Source organism: Penicillium mononematosum (assembly GCF_028829835.1).
Source record: "Penicillium mononematosum strain IBT 11891 chromosome Unknown utg000003l:1.0-8172316.0:1.0-8177699.0, whole genome shotgun sequence".
NCBI lineage: Eukaryota > Fungi > Ascomycota > Eurotiomycetes > Eurotiales > Aspergillaceae > Penicillium > Penicillium mononematosum.
In genome coordinates this window covers 7,347,439-7,360,211 of record NW_026643273.1, presented here as the reverse complement: position 1 = coordinate 7,360,211, position 12,773 = coordinate 7,347,439, and the positions used below count along the sequence as shown (strand labels likewise).

General features: G+C 49.5%; 5 protein-coding genes across 5 annotated transcripts; 3 read left to right on the top strand and 2 right to left on the bottom strand.

Annotated features, from left to right (window-relative positions):
- Positions 1-94: 94 nt before the first annotated feature.
- On the top strand, positions 95-1,809 carry N7519_007806 (flavin monoamine oxidase family protein; the record flags this gene model as incomplete). Its single annotated transcript, XM_057294582.1, has 4 exons — positions 95-284; positions 338-585; positions 642-1,472; positions 1,534-1,809. 4 exons carry the CDS (start codon positions 95-97, stop codon positions 1,807-1,809), a joined length of 1,545 nt encoding a protein of 514 aa, XP_057149393.1.
- Positions 1,810-2,430: 621 nt separating this feature from the next.
- Positions 2,431-4,019, bottom strand: N7519_007805 (salicylate hydroxylase; the record flags this gene model as incomplete). The annotated part of the gene is made up of 4 exons (XM_057294581.1): positions 2,431-2,832; positions 2,901-3,176; positions 3,232-3,259; positions 3,316-4,019. The coding sequence occupies 4 exons, from the start codon at positions 4,017-4,019 to the stop codon at positions 2,431-2,433; spliced, it is 1,410 nt and encodes a 469-aa protein (XP_057149392.1).
- A 573-nt stretch (positions 4,020-4,592) lies between these two features.
- On the top strand, positions 4,593-8,025 carry N7519_007804 (uncharacterized protein; the record flags this gene model as incomplete). Its single annotated transcript, XM_057294580.1, has 6 exons — positions 4,593-4,697; positions 4,771-5,612; positions 6,163-6,721; positions 6,790-7,109; positions 7,220-7,623; positions 7,721-8,025. The coding sequence occupies 6 exons, from the start codon at positions 4,593-4,595 to the stop codon at positions 8,023-8,025; spliced, it is 2,535 nt and encodes an 844-aa protein (XP_057149391.1).
- A 926-nt stretch (positions 8,026-8,951) lies between these two features.
- N7519_007803 (uncharacterized protein) lies at positions 8,952-10,170 on the top strand (the record flags this gene model as incomplete). The annotated part of the gene is made up of 2 exons (XM_057294579.1): positions 8,952-9,762; positions 9,785-10,170. The coding sequence occupies 2 exons, from the start codon at positions 8,952-8,954 to the stop codon at positions 10,168-10,170; spliced, it is 1,197 nt and encodes a 398-aa protein (XP_057149390.1).
- Positions 10,171-11,262: 1,092 nt separating this feature from the next.
- On the bottom strand, positions 11,263-12,318 carry zrfA (high-affinity Zn(2+) transporter ZRT1; the record flags this gene model as incomplete). Its single annotated transcript, XM_057294578.1, has 1 exon — positions 11,263-12,318. The coding sequence occupies one exon, from the start codon at positions 12,316-12,318 to the stop codon at positions 11,263-11,265; it is 1,056 nt and encodes a 351-aa protein (XP_057149389.1).
- Between the last annotated feature and the right edge of the window lie 455 nt (positions 12,319-12,773).

Here is a 12,773-nt window from a genome sequence, read left to right as displayed (position 1 = left end):
CTTATGCCCGAAGGAGTGCACGTTGCTGAGACGGCTAGTTGATTTTATCTTTAGCGTCAATTCCATTCCACTTTGTTCTCTGAGTGCATCTATCATGCCTATTACCAAGGATGGTTTCGCCTGGACGGCGGCGGGGGGGGTTCGCCACGGCCTGCCCACGATTGGCGCCGTCGAGCCTCTGACTCACTTTGCTGCCTCGTTGCAGGAGAGCCTAACATACGACGTGATCGTCATTGGCGCTGGCTACGCCGGGCTGATAGCCGCTCGCGATCTCGCCACACAAGGTCGGTGTTTGAATTTACACGGAAAAGAGCCGTTCAAGCCTGACCGTGACTAGGCAAAAGGACGCTTCTGGTGGAAGGCCGTGATAGGCTTGGAGGGCGGACGTGGCACGCCACAGTTGATGGCTTCAACTACGAGATGGGCGGCACTTGGGTCCATTGGCATATGCCGCACATCTACCGCGAGATCTCCCTCTACGGTCTACAGGACGACTGGATCGTCACCCAGAATCCCGGGTCCAAAAACGACTACTTTACGCTTACAGATCTCGTGAGGCAGCAGAACTTCAGCCACGCTGACGAGGTAGGATGGAGTATCTAGCCTGTTTGGCGAACATCAAGTGCTAACGACCTCTCTAGGAAGCCATGTTCGGCCGTGTATGGCGTGCGTTCTGCAACCTGGACGACGATGACCTGCGTCAGTCTTGGAAGTACCCCTTTGGCACCAAGCAGTCGCCTGAGCTCTCCGCCAAGTGGGACAAGCTATCCTGCAAGGATCGTTTGGACCAGATCAGGCACCGCTTCAGCACCGAGGAGATAGCTGTGCTGGAGGCGCTCCTCATACAGATGGGTGGCAATTCGCTCGACAAGATGGGTCTTCTCAATGCCTTGCGCTGGTGGGTCCTCGGCTCGCATCAGCCCACCGGCCTCAACGACATTGCGCTCCACACTCGACTGAGGTCAGGCAACAGCGCCCTCCACCGCAAGATCTTTGAGCACGCAGTCTCTTCGGGGAACCTGTCCTACAGCTTCAAGACTGCCGTCTCTCGCGTTGAAGAAGCCGATGGTACCGTAACCGTTACATCTCGGGATGGCAGGTCCTGGAAGGCTCGGTCCGTCATCTCCACCATCCCGCTCAACGTCTTGGCATCGGTTGAGTTCTCGCCGCCCCTTCCGGCAGCCAAGGTTGAGGCCTCCCATCTAGGCCAGGTCAATCTTTGCAACAAGATCCATTTCGACATTGATGGCCCTGACTACCTGTCTTGGACGTCCTTTGCATCCCCGGGAAAGGGGCTGGTCTGCGCTATCGGAGACCATCTGACCCCGGCCAACAACTCTCACCTTGTCGCTTTCGGGCCTGATCCTTCGGGGCCCAGCGGTATTCCTCTCGATAATCTCGACAAGGTAAAGGAGGCACTGAGACACCTCCTGCCCAAGGAAAAGCGGAATGAGGCAGTTATAAGCCGCATCGTAAGCTTTGATCCGGCTCTTGCCCCGGAAAATTATTATCTGGCTAACCCTGTGGAAATAGGTCGCTCACGATTGGAACAAGGATGAATTCTCCAAGGGCACTTGGTGCTACATGAGCCCAGGGTTTACAACCAAATATATCGACGCTCTCCAGAAGTCCCACGGAAACGTCCACTTTGCGAGCGGCGACTGGTCCGAAGGCTGGCGCGGCTGGATCGACGGTGCTGTCCAGGCTGGCATGGAGGCTGCTCGCCATGTCATCCAACTACAGCGCACACAGGGTGACCAAAACGGGGGTTATAGATTAGCGAAGGAGCTCTCGCGTGCCCATATTTAGAGGTCTTATCATGACCATTGTACAAGAGCTAGCGCATCCATAGTGGCACCACTTATCTCATATCGTACCGTGCAAATAAACAGCCCCCTGATGTCTTTATGCTCGTCTCATACTTATCACTGGAAGCTCATAAAGTTTATCTCGTGTGATGCAAAGCATGTGTCAATGCTGCGCTGACGAGTTCACAGCCTCTGGTGTAGTACACACTCCGAACTAATCCTGTCTGTCCCAGGTGGCTGCTGTGTTGTTTGCGGCGCAGAAATTGTGAGCGAGCATGATTGGCTCCTAGTCGGCCGATCCGGGTATATTACAGCTTTTTATGTCCTTGGAGTGTGCTAGTCAAACGCGGGGTACCACAACGACACTTCTACCACGTGAAGCTGAGCTTCCAGGGCGAGCTATGCCGTGGCAATCGATCACCACAGGAGCAGTAGAATAGTAATGCATTATTCCGATACAAGATGATAGCATTTCTAATACAGAGAATGTTTCGCCCGCAGGTAGCTGATACTTTAGGCAACTCTGGAGAGGCATGCACAGATCACACGATATGGAACCTAGAGCAGGGCTCGCTCGGGACTAGCTTGGTAAAGATAATTGCATTTGCTTGCATTTGTTGAACTACTTTATCGAAGCTACGGCTTTGGCCTCTGCGATGGTAATTGTATCCAGCACCTCTCCTTTCCGCTTGAGTTGCTCTGGGATTGGCTTGAACGAGCCGCCAGCCGGCAGACTGAGCTCCTCCAGGGTTCCAGGCTTTCCACTCTTGACCTCCTCAGCCAGGCGATCAAAGTTCTTGTCGGTATCCGCCTTGCAGTCATACTCGACAATCCAGTCATCGTGCGGGATGGAGAGAGTGTCAGCAAACTGTGCTGCCAGCTCGGGCGTCCAGGTGGTAGCGTGAGCCACGTCGCGGTTCAAGATGGACGACATGTGGATCACATGCGACCTGTTGTAACGGATGCGCTCAAAGACCTGAAGGCCAAGCTTGACGTCCCCCTTGGACTTCTCCAGACAATTGGCCTAGAATGATAGGAATAATGATTAGCCACGACGGTGAATCAACGACAGCACAGGGAAGGGAGACTTACCATGACAACAGCATCTTCGACGGCCTGGCAAGCACCTTGGGCTGATGTGGGAAGATGGCAATGGGCGGCATCACCCATGACAGCAATCTTCCTGGACTTGGACAACCAGGTGTCGATGGGGTCCCGCCATACGAGCTTGTAGTCGACTAGTCGGCCTTCAGGTGTGTTACGGGCCACTTCCTTCAGGGTCTCGGAGAATCCCCCCTCCGAGATATGCTTCAGGGCCTCGTTGAGGTCACCAGGGAATGACCACGACTCTCCAATGTCTTGCTCATCCTAGTTCAGCTGTTAGCTCCTGCGCTGGGCGAGGTTGCAAGAGATGCTTGCTCACCTTGTGTGTCAAAACCCAAGCCAGTTGCCTGTGAGAACCTAGTTAGATACATGTATTCTTACACCAAGAGAAATGGACACGTACGTTGCGTTGCCCCAGGTGTAGATAAAGGAATGCATGTTGTCGCCAAAGAGCATGGCAGCCTGGTCCTGATCCGGGTTACAGAGCTTGCGAATGTGAGGGTTTTTGCGATGCTCGTCAGTCAGCTCATACCAGGCTCGGTAGATTGCGTAACCGCTGTTGACCTTGTTGTCGGGCAGTCCAAGCACCTGTGTGCGGGCAAGCGAGCGAGGGCCATCACAACCAAGAACAACGTCGCCGAGGACCTTTGATCCGTCCTTGGTGACGACACCAGTCTCAGTCTCGGTATCGATGTACTCCACCACAGAGAAGCCTGGGCCGAAGCGCATATCGACTCCAATGGACTGAGCGTAGTCGGAGATGATTTGATGCTGCAGTCCTCGGTGCCCGGCATATTGTGTGTGGTAGTGCTCGTCACGGAAGATCCATGGCTCGGCCAGGAGCAACTCGCCCTTGTTGGAGTAGTAGTCGAGCGTCTTTGCAGTATGAACACCTGACTTCAAGAGCTTCTCGCCAACAGATCCGTTATCCCAAGCATTGAGATGTCGGCCGCCATTGTGCATAAAATCAAGAACATCTCCTTGGGTACGACTGGTCGGATAGGCCTCCAACAGGATGGGGTTCATGCCCTTCAGCTTGCACTCAACTGCGGCGGTGAGACCGCAGAAGCCGGCCCCAACAATAACGACGGTAAGCTTCTCAGCCATGTTGCCGGCGTTTTCAAGTGTGATGAGTGTGTCGCAATCTTGTTGAAGCGGTAAGAAATAGAAGTGTGATGCTGTGTAGTTGCGGCGTCGTGTTTGCAAGCTGAAGTTCCTTTGTACCTGGCGGCTGGGATTATCTATCTAGTTTCGTGAGGCTTTCCTCAGCGGCTTGATGCACATGGTTTTTCCGCGCCTTCAACCACACCGACGGCTGCGCAGTAAGTTAAGCCTGCCTCGCAATAATGTGGAGGATCCAAGTCCGCGGGTGGGTGACCAACCATTGACACAGCGCAACCGGTTCCCTCCCGCGTCAGGAACGTGGTGGGCCGAAGCGGAAGATCTGATGTGGGAAACCCTACCAATCACAGATTTATCCTTCTCCCCCCCCCCCCCCACCTCGGCTCTTCTCCGTCGTGCTGAGCATGGGTGCTTCCCGTTAAAGCCTGACAGACAGAGCAAAAATGGGTATTTCTCAAACCGGTGCTGCTGTATGCCGCCGTGCTGCCGACAATATAGCTATCTTTTGCCACTGACGGGGCTTTTTCGTGCTTCACTACACTTTGTCTAATCGCCACAATGGTCGTTATCGCGGTAGCAGGAGGCTTCGGCGACTTGGGCAAATTGATCGTCGAATCCCTCTTAGCGACAGGTAAACATGAGGTTTACTCGCTGACTCGGAAGGTAAAGCATCGTCACTTCCGAATTGTGTCGCTAGAACAAGGGCGCTAACGTGGCAAATTTCTTTTGGAAATAGCCTCCTTCTTCCGCCAAGCCAATCAAGGGTCCAGGCGGAAAGGAATATCTCCCCATTATCCAAACAGATTACGCGGAGGAAAAGTCCATCACTACGGCCCTTGAAGAGAAAAACGTCCATACCATCATCTCTACCTTGGGCCTGGATTTTGAAGATGTCTCTAACGCCCAGCTACGGCTGATAAGTGCCGCTGCCGCTTCGAAATGTGTCAAGCGGTTCGCGCCGTCGGAATTTAATGTCGACTACGACTTGCCTGACTCTGTCCTGCCATACCCGGAGAAGCGCTTCCACAGCGTCGCTCGTCGAGCGATTGAGAAGACGAGGCTTGAGTATACCTACTTTGTCTGTGGCATGTTCATGGATTACTTTGGAATGCCCAAGATTGAGAGTCCCCTGCGCCCAACCTACTCCATTCTCGACCTGCAAAACAACCAAATCAAGGTCCCTGGCAATGGCAAGGCCATCCTTGCAATGACCATGGCCAGGGATGTTGGGCGATATGTGGCTGCTGCGGTTGACTTGCCACAATGGCCCAAGGTCCTTACCATCATCGGGTCACAAATCTCACTCAACGACCTGGTTGACGTGGCAGTCGCGGCCAAGGGGAACCCCGAGGAAATTGAGGTCAAGAGGTATCCGATTCAAGACTTTTTAAACCATTCGGTCCCCCTCCTTCCCAGCAATGAGCCCATTGCCCATCAATTCCCTGGTGGCGAGGAACAGTTACGTGCCCTGCTTTGCGACATGGATGCAGCTGTCGGTCTAGGGGCTTTTGATATTGCCAAGATCGAAGGGTCCTCTGATCTTGTCGAGTTCCTTGGGGACTCCATTGAAAAGCCCATGTCAGTCCAAGAACTCCTGAAGAGAGCATGGAATCAGTAGCCACGTTAGCAAACCGGGGCGGAAGAGGTGCTCCCACATGGGATGTGATAAGATCTACAACGTAAGAGAGATCATGAAAAGGCTGTACAAGATGTATTGTACTTGAGTGGTGAACCTATGTAAGGAGGAAAGGAAGGATAGTAGTGAACTACATACATAGGGCAACGTCATATGACAGGGAGATTCAACACCCCCCACGATCGATGGCACATAGATTCAAAAGCCCCCTATACAATAAAGGATAAAGGAAAAAATAAACACTAGGAGGTAATAATAATAGCGAGCTTTTAAGATATATTATTAGTATATACCTATTCGATACTACTATAGTAGTAATTCGGCTATAGATGTCTTCTCTATACGATCTAAATAGGCTAAAAAGAGCTCGAGGAGCAAAAATGATTATTTGAAGTGGGTCTGTGCTAGCACCAAACAGGAAAGCCATCGCCAACTTGCTGATCCACGATACCTATACCCTCTTTCCTTCCCGCAGATCTAGAAACCCTCAAGTCTCGCACCAAATTTTTCCTCGCCCGAAACTTCTTCTGAGTTACCAGCTATGTCATTTCGAGAGCAGATTCGAGGTGAAGGCATGGTTGAAGTCAATGACTCTTCTATGATCCAGGGCACGGTTGAAGAATTTCTGGATGGTCTCGACGGGCATATCTACGCTGATATTGAAGGGCTAGCTGCGATTTTCCTCGAAGACCAGCCTTGGTCTGGCCCAGCGATCGCAATAGCCAGAGAAGTTGCAACATCACACAGACTGGCAATCAAATCATACGAGGCGTTTGCTACCTGGATCAAGAATGTGCAAAATGCTGCTCGACCTTACCAGATATTAGGAGAAAATGCCACTCAGCCCATGTGGCTCGAAACAATACCACGGAAGTCCCTCGTTCTCACAAACGGTACCGGTAGTCCCACGTGGTCAAGCGTTCTTGCGCTCGGCGAAATAACGATCGATTGTCCCTTCATGGTCGGTTTCCGCAATCTGTGTGCTCGCGCGACGAAGTCTTCGCCCATCAACCCGGCCGTATTCTTCTGCATGGTTTTTATCTTTGTGAGGGTATTTTGGAAATGTGGGTATTCGACCGGGCAGGGATATATGGGAGCAAAGCTTTCAACATCACGAAGACACCCGATCTTGTGACCCAAATTATTGCTAGCTATCTACTCATGGACGATGCCTCACTTGGTGTGAGTGATTTGATCAAACATGATTACCGGGGCAATTATATTGAGTGCGAATTTGGTGGTGCAGCGAAGGCTTGCTGGTTGTACCTAGATGATTCGCCGATCTTTGCACGAGTCAACAAGACTATTTTCAGTGACGGGCTTACTTGCTACCGCGCTCAGTTACAGAGCGCCAATGACTGGAACTATGCTGTTAAGATTAAATGGTGTGAGCTCGACGAAGGTTCTGAGACTGAAATGCTTGAGCTGGCTACGGAGAAGTATATCTGGGGAGTTATTCGACTGATTTAACACCGAATTGTCTGCGGTACGGGTGACTGGCGTCGTGGATTGACCCTTGACAACACTTGTAAGCTCTCATCCTAGACAGAGACTGCAAGGCATGTCAGTCCTGGGTCTGCATGCGACTATATATCGGGACCCCCAAAGGACGAGGAGGCAATTCCGGCGATGCGCCACATGCAACTATCGGAGAAAAGATGCTTAAATATGTCGTTGTTGCACCGCTTGGCGAATCGCTTCATCGGTTTAAATCTATTCCAGGACTTCTGTGCGCGTTACGAGACGCATTAAAGGGCCATCGTTCACTGTATCAAGATGGAGGAATTCTTCATCAAGACATCTCTCCTGGGAACATCATTATCCCAGCGCATGGCATGGAGCATGACCTCCAAGGACCCAAGGGTGTCTTGATTGATTTGGATCTTGCAAGCCCGGTGACGACCCCATCGAAGCAATTTGAAAGCGTTGGAACACCACCTTTCCAGGCGATCGGTGTGCTGCAGGCCTACCTACCCAATAACCCTCATACTTATAGGCACGACCTAGAATCTTTCTTTTACACATTTCTTTTCCTTGCAATATGCAAAAGGCCAGTTCCGGTGGGCGAAAACCAACTACAATTACCAGCAACAAGCGCATTGCAGAGGCCGACCTGTCGACAAGGCGAGGACCAAGACAAAGGACATGCATGCCGAAAGCTTCCGCGCCATAATGGACGAGTTTACACCCGAATTCAAGGTGCTTTTCGACTTAGCGGAGGAACTTAGAGAACTTCTTTTTCCCATGAGAGACGGGAAGTTGTGGACGGGAACCGACCATACAACACAGGGCACCGCATCCCTTTATAACGGAATGATCGACGCGTTTGACAAAGCAGCCAAAATTGCACGCTGACTATGAGTACTTTTGTGGAGCTGATATGAGATACTTGCCGATCGCCCCTCGGGTCCAGGCTGTCTATTCAATAGGGGCATTTGTGAGAACACCCACAACAACACTATGTCTAGATGAGTTAGATTTAATATTAATATGAGCCCCACAATCTTTAGGCTCTAGGACATCTTTTGCATCCTGGATGTCTTTGTGAGCAGACTGAGGCTTTTTCCTAGTTTGCCATTGTCTTTGTTCATACAGGCTTTATATACAGCCGGTTTCCCATAGATTCATTATCACCTTTTCTTCTTCCTGATTTTCCTATGCTAGTATTCACTAGATGTCCAGCATCGTAGCCCTTAGCAAATACATATATACTAATTTTGTGAAATATTCTGGCAAAACACGATATGTCGCACTGGCTATACACCTCTCCTTTTACTTAGAGTAAGAGGACTCAACGAGAAGATTCTGACTCAGAAGGCCTTTGCAAGGTGCGTTTCTGAATGGTTTGGGGCTAAGGTATCACTTGATATAACTTTCAAAGCATCAAGAGTAGTTCCCAGGTGAATCGAGTAATGATATTATAGGACTTGTGTCTTATCCACGTCAATCCTACCTAGGTATTTTGACAACTGAGAAGACTTGAACTTGGAAAGACTGGGGCTGAGGTTATCCACGACTGTTTGCTATCAAGAGTTCTAAATACTTGTCTTCCTTCTTATTCTCTCTTCTCTATTTCCCTTTCCTCTTCTCTCCAGTCCATTTCATGTCCTACCCATTGTTGCTTCTCTGAGCTCTCCACTTCCCAAGATCCCTCTAGCTGACCTACCTCCTGTCACTCCCTCCCCACTCTCATAGCCTTCAACTCCTTCTATCTACAGCCGAGAATCAACTCTTTTCTCTCTCATTCGACGACAACTTCATTCCTTCATCCGATAACCAAAATGGATCGACGAGCTCCAGATTATATCATCGATCCAGACGGTGAAGTGATCATAATATTACGCAATGCAGACTCTCCTTTCGCACAACCGCCTGAAGAGACTATCACTGGCATGACCCCTCCAGAGCCCGGCCATTGTACTCAGAGTCCTGCAGAAGTGATCGAATCGCCACAAACCAATTCAGAGACTTCGAGGAACAAGAGAAGAAAAAAAGGATTGAGCGCCACTCCACCATCCCCCGAACCAGAACCGATCAAAGACCCTCCTCCTGAAGACCCTGCTGTCAAAGAGAAAATCGATGAACCGCTTGTCGAGAATTGTTTCTACATCCAAGTATCCGCGAAGCATTTGATGTTCGCATCCTGCGTGTTCAAAAGCGTACTCACCAGTGGTTGGAAGGAAAGCGTTGAGTTTCAGCAGAAGGGCTCAATTGAACTTACTGCAGAGAGCTGGGGCATCGAAGAGTTCCTGATTGTACTCCGTGCTATTCATGGGAAGTACTACCACATACCGCGAAAGTTGACCCTCGAGATGCTCGCCAAAGTTGCAGTCATAGCGGATTACTATGAATGCAAGGAAGCTCTGCTTGTCATGACAGATACCTGGATCAACAAACTGGAGGAAAAGATTCCCACAACGGATAACCGGGATTTGATGTTGTGGTTATGGGTTTCCTGGTTCTTCCAGCTTCCTTCCCAGTTCAAACAGACAACATCGACGGCTATGTCATGCAGTGGAAATCGGATCAATGCTTGGGGGCTCCCGATCCCCGAAAAGGTCATGGGTAAGGTCAGACAAATCCTGAAGCTGCGTAATATCTAACGACATCACAGGATCAATGAGCAAAACGAGAGAGGGGGCTATCAACAAATTGATTCTCCGTCTTCAAAGAACACGCGAGGCCTTCCTGAGCGGCAAATATGGATGTGGCTTTGAGTGCAGATCAATCATGTACGGAGCTCTTACCATGCGAATGCAGTCAAGTCATCTACTTTCCCCGGATCCTGCGGCTCCTTTTCCGAATTTGATTTACAAAGATGTCACGCAGAAGGTATTGTCTTCTTGGTCACCAAAATGGTCAAGTTTGACTGTATCGTCATATCCGGTGTATGGGGATGCCACCCGTCACGTTTGTTCTTGGTCATCCTTCACATCCCTATTCGCGGACTTGAATGGCTGTATTGAAGGCTTGGACCTACATAGTCTTGCTTTCTCGTGAATGAGGGGGGATCTAGCTTTCCAATTCAAGAAAAGTCTCGAATCGCGAAGATTGCGATAAAAATGATGTTGTTTCAACGTACGTAGTACGTAGTAATATCAAGGGCCGATGTGCGTGAAACTTCCTGGCCGATATCGAGGGGTGAAAAGCCTGCGCCCGTGAACCAGTTCATATATCGTGGAAACAGTCACAATAGTCAAAGTAGGTACATATGTATCAAACAAATTCCGCAGAAGTGATTTGGTCTTTAGGCGTCTATCGATTGGTCTCAGCCAACATCTACGAGCAAACCAACAGTCTTATATTAGAACTCGGGTTATCTCAGTAGTGGACCAATTAAATAACAGTTTATGGCAGTGTATAGCCGCCACTGCGCCATATCGTATTTTGCTAGCAGAACATTTCATTAAACTAGTATACGTGTACTTTATTAACCATAGAAATTGATAGAAATTGACACTATAGAATTGAGGTATTGTACAGGTTGAGATATCAAAGGTTATATATAGGAATCCCTTTTATAATTTAAGCCTTTTTAGCCCTTTTCTACTATCTACGAAATGAACTAAGGAGGGAGAGAAGATATCTACATGACGATATATCTAGAGACCACTAAAAATGACCACTAAAAAGATATATAAAAAGACTATCGGAGAAGACTACCTAAGAAGACTATTGCTGTATAAGCGGCCAATTATTCTTATTATAGGAATTGGGATATTGTAGAAATTGACCCTATAGAAGTTGATATTGTAGGAATCAACCATTAGACCTCAATTTGTAGGTAGGAGTAAACTAGCGGTATCACAGTCAAAATGGCGCACCGGCGGCTATACACTGCCGTAAACACTTATACTATATGTATTACTACTGTTCAAATCTCTCCTTCGGCAACTCGTTGTTTAACCTACTTGTGGCGGAAAAGAGAATCCACAAAGTTATCATAAAGCCAGCCCACCTTGGGTATCATTTGTCTCGGAACTAAATTATACTGCCAATTATATCCAATCTATATCCAATAACACAGTTTACCATCTTACAATTCACACATCTGTCACCAAAGACACACACCGTCTGTAGATCGATCCCAGTTCAAGCCCACTTTCCAAGCAGAGCCATGATACCAGCACCAAGGATCATAGTCAACACCATGAAAGTCAACCGCCTGTTATCCTGGGTGCGATGAGGATCAAACAAGAAATCACGAGCAAGCAGCTCAACAAGACCAGTGTATAGCAAGATACCAGCGGAGATGGAGTCAAGCACACCAGAAACAACATTGGCAGTGAAAGACCCAGGATTATAAGTGGTGCGCACACCAAGACCAATAGCAATAGAAACCGGGGTGGTAAGACCATAAGCAGCACACAAGACCCAAGGCAACCAACTCCCCTTCTTGAACGGGATACTCGACATACGCGCCCCGATACCAAGACCCTCAAAAGACTGATGGAAGACCAGAACAGGGTAAAGCGTAGCAAACTCATCACCAGCAACACCAAGATTGAGACCAATAATAACAGAGTGGAAGATAACACCAAACTCCAAAATCAGCAGCGCAGCAATCTGCTGCCTAACCGAGCGCTCGATGTCCAGCTCCTGAGTCTGCGACTCAACCTCCTTGACGAGCTTATCGTCCGGGTGTCGCGCCGACGCACGCGAGACAACACGTCGCACTTCACCCCCATTTGCCATCATGGGCTCTGGGTCGTCGCGGCAGATACCGTATTTCAGCTCGACCCAGCGCTCGGCGCCGAAGTCCATGAGGAAGATGATCATCACTGAGGTTAGAACGATTGCTGGACACCATGCGTAGTCTGCCCAGTGGCCTGTCATTCCGACGCAGGAGTTGCTGCCGATTTCGCTGTATGCCGGGTCGAGGAGGTGGATGAAGGCTGTTGCGATGATTACGCCGGCTCCGAAGTACTTTGCGAAGAGGTAGACGTAGATTGGGATTCGGAGGCGTGGGGCGCGTTGTGCTAGCACTGGGAAGAAGGTTGCTGCCGAGGAGACAATGAGGATTACGAAGATGGCGGAGATGCGTGCGCCGATTTGGCCGTTATATTCGTTGCCTTCGGCATTGAGGTAGCAAACTATCTCGGCCGGGTCGACTGTGTCCAGGTCAACATTGTGAGGGTCGAACGACATCTTGGCCGGTTATGTTTGTAGACCGTGCCCCGGTGTTGGATGGGAGAAGCCGAAGTAAAGGCTTGAGGAAGAGGAAATTATGACGACGATCTTGACTGGCACATATGACAGGAATTGTTCGACCGTTTTATATTAGAGAAAGAGGCAGTTTCCTCGGGTCCTCCGTTGAGATGAGGACCTTGGGACGTTTTAGTCCCAGTTATATTATTAGCTTGGTGGTTAGCTTGGTGGTTAGTTTGTATTTCCTGTCACCGGTTTCATTATAGGCTAGGATATTTAATAATTCTAATGTTGTTAAGGTGTCTAATTGGTGTTCAAAGTTCCTGGTGACCGTGATGTGCTGCTATTGTGCTGAGAACTTGAGGTTTCCCTTTGGATATCAATGCCCAGACGGGACAGCCCTACGGACCTTGATAGAAAACCAAGGCTCGGATAATTGCTTGTCAAAGCTTGGA